We start from the raw sequence: 10,047 nt of genomic DNA on the forward strand, positions 1-10,047 counted from the left end.
CTGTACTTAAGAGCTCACTTTTTTTTTTACTTAAGTGTTCATGTCACTCATTTGCTTCAGAAAAGATTGCTCTGTCTTAAGCAGAATAGACTCATCTGAGTGACCAAAACCTATTTCATTCGAAATACTAACAAACAAACTATTTTCTTATTGTTCTTAAATCCCCACGGCAATATCACATCCAAGGCATTCTGCTGGCCGCATTGTTGCAGCTCCTCTTGCCTGTGGGTGGTCTACAAGGTGCTGTTGTAGTACTATTGTACTTCCACAGACAAGCACAGAGTTAAGCATAATGTTACTGCATTGAATTGTTCCTCCAAAAAGAACAGAAGTGATGTATCCTAAACAAAGGCAATTCTTGTGGATTTTTAGTGAGGTCTATTTGATTATTTGTTCGTTTGACGTTAGTATGTTTTAAGACAAACCGAAACAAGGAAGCTTAGTAGAGAAGAAAAACCTAAATCAAATAATTGATGAAAGACTGGGAGACCTGGGGTAATTCAGCTTGGAGAAGAGAAGACTCYGAGAAGACCTTAATGCAGCCTTTCCATATATAAGGGGGGGCTTACAAGAAAGACAGGAATACTTTTTACCAGGTCCTGTAGTGACAGGGGCAATGGTTTTAAAATTAAACAGGGTAAGTTTAGATTGGACATAAGGAAGAAATTCTTTACTGTGAGGGTGGTGAGGCACTGGAACAGGYTGCCCAGAGAAGTTGTGGATACCCAAGCCCTGGAAGTGATCAAGGCCAGGTTGGATGGAGCTCTGAGCAACCTGGTCTAGTGATAGGTGTCCCTAACCACAGCAGAGGAAGTTGGAACTAGATGATATTTTAGGTCCTTTCCAACACCAACCATTCTGTGGTTCTATATTACTACAGCGTATATTGTAAAGATGTTCAGGAAAAACTACAAAAACCCACAGTGACCTCTGTTTCAGCTCCCAGGTGGCAACAAAGATGCGCTTCCAGGGAGACATTGCGCACACTTCACCCTGGGGTGCTGCCCATTCTCAAACAACAACTAGTGGGGTCCTCTGGTGCTAGGGAAGTTCCTCTTCTCATTSATCACAAATGAAAGAAATAGAAGCTCCAAACTCCTCTCTCCCTAGAAATCCCTTACGTCTCATTTTTAAGTGGGTTGCTGTAAGCTGTGACATCTAAGTAACTCAGGACTTCTAAAATGTCAGACTGGGTTAGTATTTCAACGAATTGGCTGCATTTAAAACACAGTTGACTCTTTTAGGAATAAGCCTTGGAGGTGGAAGTATCACTATTGAGTCAGTCCTATATACGATAAATACAGTGAAGCTGTACAGTCAATTCCAAGTGCTTGTTTCAGGGAATACTCTATTGAGTCTGTAGCTGTAAAAGGGGAGAAATTGTTAGGCCTTTATGCAAAAAGAGTGGTTTAAAAAACACTGAGTGAATTGTGCTGAATATTCATTTGACTTTTTTAACAGTGACACCATCTGGGAGACATATACATGTGGCAATCACTCTCCAGATAGACCAAAGGAGAGGTGGTACCCACAGTGGCCACTGAAGGGTGGAATTGTGCATGCTGAAAATGGCCATGACCTTAATTAAATGCTCAGACTTTCAACTGGATTACCCTAATTTGAAGCAACCCAGAGTCCAGCACACAAGCAGCTTCCATAGTAGTCAATATTGTCCAACAAAGACTGGTGATTTGTAGTAGGAGAACTGGGGAAAATGCCAGCCCAAGCTCCATTTGGGCAAGGCTCTGCAAGCTAGAGATGATGGGTGGCACAGAAACTTGATGCATAAGGTATAAACACAGTGGGGTAGCCTTTCCAAATACTGCCTGCTGGAGAATTGGTGGAGTCCCACTGGTCCTTGCCTAGAAGTCAGGCTCACTGGGATGTCTGGGCAGGTAGGATGCAGTACAACTGGAGCTGATTAAAGGACACATATGGTTAAGGGTTGTATTGTCAAACACTCAGCAGTCACAGCAAGCAAGGTCTGTAAACCTTGCACAGTGCYCCAGTGCCAGCTCCTCAGTCATAAAATCTCCCCAGCACATGCCAGGAAACAAAATATTAGAAGGGATTAGTGAGGATGTCCCTCATACGCATCTGAACTACTTTTGAGCTGTGGTTTGGCCAGACTGCATATATGTGTTAAATCCTTTGAAAAAAATCCTATKTCCATGGAAAGATTTATGCAACAAGGCTGCTCCTGTCTTCTGATGGGCTGTGTGGAAAGGGATTAAAATGCAACCTCTGTAACGAATATGAATAATAGAATATGTTGCTCTAAGCCAAAAATACACAGTGAGGATTTTTTAACCTTAAAATTGTGAGTGTTCATTTAAACTGAATTTTAGAAAGCTGCAGAGATAAGAAATAAATCTTCTCAGACCTGCATGCATGCCTTTTCCAAAGCTTGCCCTTCTCCTAGACAGTTTGTTCTGTGCCCAGTGCAGCTTTGCACTGTTGCTGACTGTGGGTGATTGGATGAACCTGCATGGCTGGACTGGGCTGCAGCCCCCAGCCAGCACCAGGGAGTGCAGCCAGCAGTGCTCCAGCAGAAGCTGGGTGCTGGGAGCAACTGCAGGACTGGTTTGTGGCTCAGCAGCCATCCTGTCACAAAGATGCAAGAAAAAATAAATAGCAACTGGGATTCATTTCACTTGAGAATTTTTCTAAACTAGATTTTTTTTTTTTTTTTTTTTTAAAAGTGTCATGTGACCGAGCCTTGCTGGCACATTTTAGAGCTGGAGAGGGTGTCACTGGTTTAATCATGGTCTCAAGGTTTGGCTGTGTCCTGGCTAATCATAGCACCTCACCACCTCCATGAACATTAAGTAGTGTTCATGCTGCAAGATCTGTGGGATTTAGTAGGATTTAATTCCTGTAATGGATGAGAGCACTTTCCACCGATGCAGTTTCTCTAGGCTTGAGCTGAAATGACTGCAAGCCCATGAAGCCATGAAGCCATGGCTATGAGAGATGCCTTAAAGCCCACTCACACATTTTCCCTGGTCCATTGCAGTGCTGTGGGCAGTGCAGGCATCAGGGGAATCCTGGCATCTCTCTGCTGCTGGCTGGTCTCCCCTTAGTATCTGCAAGTAGGAATTTTTTCCACAGTAGGCAATCACAGTAGAACAGGTGATGTAAAGAAGTGAGAGGAAAGGTAACAAATCTGTCCAGCAGAAACAAAGCTGACATTTTTGAATTAATAGCAGTAAGTCTGGCCAAAGCTTTGAGTCTGGAGTTGAATCTTATAGGCAGCGACTCATCTGGAACAATTTTGAATTSTTTTCTTTATAATTTTTTTCCTTCATATTCTTTGAAATGCAGCTGAAGCTGGGAAGAAGAACAACTGGACCATTTCAGTCACACCACATGGGGAAAGTGTGCCGAGTCCCCTCAGCCAGTGCTGCCTCCTGGTCAGAAGGACCCTGTGAGCAGTACCTGGTGTGCGTGGTGTACCAACACAGGCTGCCAATCCATGCACAGCATGAACAAGAAAAGGCCACCATTCTCTCCAGCTCCCCAGCAGTCAAGTGAAGAGGCACTGAAAGAGATGCTTGAAATCCAGCAGCATAGACAGAGCCAAGGGATTKTTAATCTAAAATACAAATTCCAGGAAAAAAAAAAACCAAAAAGCATGTGCATTAGTTCAGTAACGGCAGCGGAAAAAAAATGCTATTTGCCCTTAGGGTGTCTGTTTCTGCTTTTTAGTGTGCCTTGTGAATTTGTCCTTTAACTCTTGTGCATACCTGGACATAGCAGGACACCGATATTAGATATCCAAATTATCAAGTACCATTAGAAGCCCTTTGCAAAGCTATAATTGTCATTTGCACAAACTGAGATTTCTTGGGTAGARCTATAGTGATTTAACATTTCATGTTCTTCTACTCATTTTGATCACTTTACAGCTGCCACTCACAAGTTCAAGGTTTGGCATCTTGCTCTGGCTAACTACAAACTTTCCAAATATCACTGAAAAGGCAGTTTCTGTCTAACCTATTTTACTGGATCGGTATTTTGACTTTTTTTGTTATTTTAAAATAATTTTCATCTCTGGCACTTTTTCTCCCCTCATATGCATGTCCTGTCCAGTGACAGTGTGTTATAAATTCTGTAGTTTATTTTCTAATAGCGAAATTGCTTCCAACTTCTAACTGGACTTTTTCTGGAAAATTCATGTCTTCTTTTAGCATTGTCAGTTATCACGGACAAATTTTGACTTAAAACTTGGACAGAAAGGACTGCCTCTATACAGGACATTTTGCACTCACACTGGCAAAACTGTGGAAGTTTTGTGTAGAAAATTGATGTTATTTAAGAAACAGAGCGGTGTTGCAGTGTGCACTTTGTGGACTATTTTTTCCCTTCATAACATTTCTGACCATATTCTTCTCATGATTAATGATATTTCCAAAAATCAGTGGTGAAACTCTGAAAGTAAAACACCATACAGGTCCATTGACTAAGACCAACAAGGTCACTTTAATAAACTAGACTTTTCCCTTTGTAACTCCAAACTTCTCACTCATTAATTTYAGGCTTACAATTACATGATTTTTTTTCTTCATGTCTTCCAGAACTACAGCATAGCAAGGGTCAGCAATAATTCACTGGGTATTTCCAGTGCAGACAGAAACCATGTTTCCTGATTCCAAGCCACATCATATTACAAGTCATGTGGCCCTTGAGTGTTGCAAGAGGCGGCACCCAAACCTTCCACAGTCTGATCACAACACAACACAGGACCACCACCCTTGAACAGAAAACATGGCCAGGGCTGGATATTGCCTGCTGAGACAGAAGCTCTGAGAAGAATATTCTGAGTACCTGAGGTGCCATGAACTGGGCACACCAGCATGGCAGACTGGCAGTGCTGGGGGAAAGGAGGATGTGGTGGAGGGTAAGTACAGCAAGCGRAACACATGGGCTTCTATGTTATCACCTCCTTGGCGAAGGCACAAGAAGAAGCTGCTCTTCTGAAATATTTTTAAGACCTGTGGGGCTAAAAGCGGACAGGGAAACCAGATCCACAGTGCCACTGTTTCATGAGGGTGCTCTAGAAAAGCCATCATCCCAACCCAGCGCCGATGAGACCGCAGGAGGCCACACAGAGCAGTACTCAAAAAACTAAAGCAGCATCTTTATTTTATACATAACCGTCAGTATAAAAAGTTTATTACATAAGAGCTGTTCTGTTTACAATATATTATATTGCTTCAAGCTGATGCAGAAAGTTCATACATTATAGCTGTACTTTGTTTACAATATATTATGTGAGTTATATGGCACCACTGCAGTTTATTTTTCATACACATTACTTCACAAAACTGTAAAGCCAAAAATAACATCAAATTGAGTTATTCAGCTTCTAAATTGGGCAAATTACTTATTTGCTTATTTATTTATTCATTTATTTATTAGTTCATTTTTCTTAGGGAAAAGTCTAAATACACAATTAGTAAAAATTTGCAAAATGCACCTTTCTTTTGCCTTGGGCAAATAACATCTGCAGTCATTGAAAATTCAGGGCTAGCATCTACAAGGTTTTCTGTTTGAATATTGTTTTATAATTTTTGGAAAATATTKGTGGCTATATAATTAAAAAAGGAAGTTTAAATGCAACTGAAGTATAGTACAAAACACSGTCCAAAGCACTGAAAGAAGAAGCCTATAGAATCATGCTACAGAAATATTTATAAAACTTAAAAGGAATAGTAAGTGTCAGCTCAGTGGTTTATAATGAAGCTAATAAAATTCCAGCTGGTAATCTTAACTGTAATGAACAGCATTTTAACATTCAATCCATGAGAGGTTAATGAAGGCTGTGAACTTTGTGTAACACGAACCATTTCAGATGTTGGAGTTCACCAGATATAATTGGATTCGGGTGGAACGGGCCGCTCCTCAGCCCTTTTCGGCGAAGGCRTGTGCTGCCTGTGCTTGCTGCCTGCTGGCCTCAGGGCGCTCAGACCGCTGCCTCCGTACCCTGGAAAATATTCCAGTTCAAGAGAAAAGAATCCACAGCAGTGGGCTCATGATCCACAGCTAATATTTCAAGTGGAAACCGTCTCCCCCATTTGAACAAAGGATTTTGCTTTGCCTTACAAAAGTGCTCATGCCTCTGTTCCCCTTCAGGATGAACGAAGTCCTGCCAAACAGAAAGATGCTTGCACCTGGCCAGGGAGCCCAGGGACCATCAGCACACCCAGACTGTCACTCAGCCCTGGGTTCACATGTGTATCCCCCACACCGGGTGGGTCAGGATGATCTGCCAGCAATAGGCTCTAGAATAAGGCATAAGCAACTCCCCAGGGAGAGTCTGCACCAGCTACCTGAGCTGGGCTTTGTTTTATGGCTCAATGCAAMGAAAAAGAACAGCAGTGACTATAAACACCTAGTGGTAAAAAAAAAAAAGCAGTCTTAAGTAGGCTTTGTAGAGCTGCTTTGTTGTGGAAAATGAAAGTGAACAATAAAAGTGGAATCTAAAGTATTATGTTGTAATTCTTTATAGGTTCATTTACCCACCTCATTACTTAAAGCTCATGGAAATGACTTTGAAAAACTAAGCCCCCTGTTTGATTTTTTAACCACTTCTTTTAAAGAAAACAGCCTTACCAAGGAGCCATTCATTTGATGGAATATGAAGCAAGTCTCTCAAATTAACTATAAATCTCCTCTCAAGGTCCAGAGATGTTTGGTTTCAATTGAAAAGAGTGAATTGCAGTGCATGCACACRTATGGACACTCAAAAGGGCGGTGGACTGTCTGAATGTCCATTTCACAGTTTCTTTGCTGAATGCAAAGTGAGTTTTGCAGTTTTGTACACAGCAGGACTATACCCAAACTCCAGGTAATGAAAGATGAGGTGTCCAACCTTGAAGCTGACAATAATGTGAGACTATTGACTTATTATCACAAGGCAGGTATGAGCTTCTGGTTTTTGTACTGGTAATTACTTCTTTGGTGATTGTCACCCAAAGTATGCATTTGATTTCACTTGCTGAGTTCTTTATTAAAAAAAAAAGTGTATGACAGGAAGAAAAATTTCATACTGAACTTATGAACCATAATTTATATTGGTTAATTTCCATGTATCTTTTTTTCTARCCATAACTTCTATTAATGGTGTTTCTACTTCAGAGAATAGCATGAATACCTAAACATAAATCCACTAGGTCACAACAGAAAAGTGAACTCCCAATTTTCACAGCAAACCTAATTTTCATAGCAAAATCCATCTTAATTGGATAATACTCAGTTTTTAATGAAAATATTATATTGTTATTCTAATACATTTTGATGTGACAAAAATCACATGCATCAACATATTTTAATATAGGCAAACATTCAGTTGATGCTGCAGCGTAATGTTCACATTTCTTATGGCTGATTGGTTTTGTASCTGCAAAAGTTTTCAGGTTTTTATTATTGACACATAAAACCCAACATGTGAATTGGTGGCCAGCAGTGAGAAACATTATTATCTTATGGGAGTATATAAAGAGCATATATTGAAGATCTGCTGTTACAGTACTGTTGCACAAGAAACATAAAACTAAATCTGAATTTCTTACTGGATATATTCAATTGTGTTTTAAATAACTATACAGTACCGTTTTAAGCCCAGTGAAATGATCAGATGCTACAATAGATGGCAAATGAACCAACAAGCACAAGAGAAATCCATTTTGAGAACTTCAGCTTTGCTTTGGGACAATGTATTTTGTATGCTGTGGAATATGGGTGGGAAGGGGAGGAGAAAACTGTGACATCTTTAAGCACTGTTCTTCATTTTCCCCAGAAGTTCTAAATGACATTTAAGTTTTTCTGAGTTTCAATCAGTTTTAAAACCTGTCAGAGTTTTACTTTAAAAAATCCCTACCCAACATTTCAAAGCTAGCTGATACTATTATTGAGGAGTATTGAAGGAACAGAATCCCTTCCATACTATGGGTGGAAGACATGCAAAGTCCTACTCTGATTAATACTAAATTCTGGAATTTCTAATACAAAGATGACCTGGGTAAAATGCTTTCAAATCATTATGAGGTTTTTTAAAGTAGGTAAAATTATGAAGTATCAAAAACCTTTGTTTTACTGTTTGGATTAAAAATTAGAAGAAAAGGAGTGCGGTATCATTAATGATGCTGGAAAGGCTCTTGAAGCAGTCATTTCTGTACAGCCCTGGGTGTTTAACACCTTGCATAGGGCTCTCAGGGTTTGTWTCTCACTTACTTTTATTGCAGTGTCTCCCATGCCAGCCTTCTTTGCACTGGCATTTGTTGGGCTCCACACAGGTGCCGTACAGGCCACAGCTGGGTTCGCAGACAGCTGTAAAAAAGTGAACACACAGGCCTGACCTCTTGACATTTCATCCAGAGACAGTCACACATTTGCTTTCCTTGCTGTTTCCATGGTGTGTTGGCACAGGCTGGGGCTCTCAAAGTAAATCTATGCCTTTGCACTGAGTGCAATTAGAGCCCTGAAATAGTCCACACACTTCTCTTTACCTGAAAGGTCTAGCTCAGCCTCTGGCAGAGAGAATCAGGCTGTACAGCAGAGCTGAGTATCCACCAGAACCAGTGGGAGAAGGGGAGCAGTCCCCAGCAGCCCTTTCACAAAATGATCTCATTTTAACATGGTAAGGTATTGACATTTCGTTAAGCATTTCTCTACTACTAAACTTCTCTTGCTGAGCTGACACCCTGCCRTTTTATAGAAACTCAAGAGTACAGAAGAGACTGTGAGGAGACTTCTGTAAAAAAAAGTTTCTGGTTTCAGAAATTTTTTAAGTCTGGTGTATCCYGTATGTTCAGAAAGTAAACTTGAATTTGACAACAAACAATTAGTACTGATTGTTATATAGACTATATTAGATACTATATGGTGAGCTTGATGTTCCCACAAGAAGTACTGCCTTTGGTACTTACGCTTGGAACACAGGTCTCCCTGGTAGCCTTTGGAGCACTTGCATTTATTCTTACCAGTACACTTGCCTCCATTTCGACAGGGCTGATGACATTTACCTGGAAAGTGAAAGCATAGAAACAATGGTGTTAGTCCCCTGTGACTACTGGAGACAAGTGTCTGACAAGCTTGCCTTGTACCAGAGAAACTCATCAGATGTTAGAGTGTGCACTGTGGATCCATCAGGAAGAGCTCTGCTGCAAGTCTGTGCTTCCAATTTATAAGCCTTCYTCTTTGAAAAGATGATAATAATTTGGCATGGGGCCAAAGCCTGTGTGACCTTGCAGCTTTTGCCCAGATTTGTGCCACTCTGACTCCACAGAATCTCTCCTGTGACTGGCCAGTATTGACTCCTGCTCTCCTCACCCTTCACAGGGCAGGCAGCACTGCCCAGACTACACAGCTCCAAAGAGCAGGATMCAAACCTGGGGAGCCCTGGCAGAAAAACATCCAGTGGCATCTGAGAGCAGTAAGACACTCAGGAATTGACAGGTGTGGCTGCTGCTTGCAGACAATAAATAGATTGGCGGGGCCTGTCAGCCTGGGGAGCACTGTGGTGCAATGATGGATGTTCCACATGGCATGTCAGAAACTAAAAACACATTAAAAAAACCACATCATTCTTTGCTGTTTGCAAAGAACAGAGCAACTTTGCTAGCAGTAATTGGAACTGGCAGACATTTTTCCAGGCTCTTGTTCTGGAAGTTACTTTCCCTCACATACAAGCTTTGCCAAAGGCACAGTGTGGTGGTGCTGTTGTAGGAGATCTTGTTTGGTCCTGACTGCCTGGGGCTGAGGAGGCCCCATACGTGGAGGAGATCTACACTCAATTTCTTACTGAGACTTTGTCAAAATTAACATCAAATGTCCCATCATCAGACTGCCTACACCTTGTTAGAATTTATCTGCATTACTATATTAATTTACCTGAATCAAATAAAAACTGGAACCTGGGACAGCAAACTACTCCCTTTCCCCATATTTTTTTTGTTTTTTTGTTTTTTTGTTTTTTTGTTTTGTTTTTTTTTGGTTTTGTTTTGGTTTTTTGGGGCTTTTTTGTTTTTGTTTTTGTTTTTTTTT

General features: G+C 40.9%; 1 protein-coding gene across 1 annotated transcript in view; it reads right to left on the reverse strand.

The window, feature by feature from the left end:
- Nucleotides 1-5,116: 5,116 nt before the first annotated feature.
- The window catches only part of WIF1 (WNT inhibitory factor 1), a 33,231-nt gene continuing 28,300 nt past the window's right edge, over nucleotides 5,117-10,047 (reverse strand). Inside the window, exons 8-10 of the mRNA XM_057377191.1 lie at nucleotides 8,931-9,026; nucleotides 8,236-8,331; nucleotides 5,117-5,986 (exon numbers count right to left, since the gene is read on the reverse strand). Of these exons, the coding sequence (XP_057233174.1) occupies nucleotides 5,865-5,986; nucleotides 8,236-8,331; nucleotides 8,931-9,026 (314 nt within the window). The 3' untranslated portion in view covers nucleotides 5,117-5,864. The remainder of the gene's footprint in view (nucleotides 5,987-8,235; nucleotides 8,332-8,930; nucleotides 9,027-10,047) is intronic.

This window comes from Malurus melanocephalus, unplaced genomic scaffold (genome assembly GCF_030028575.1).
Source record: "Malurus melanocephalus ecotype Western Australia unplaced genomic scaffold, MMel_1.1 scaffold_10, whole genome shotgun sequence".
Taxonomy (NCBI): Eukaryota; Metazoa; Chordata; class Aves; order Passeriformes; family Maluridae; genus Malurus; species Malurus melanocephalus.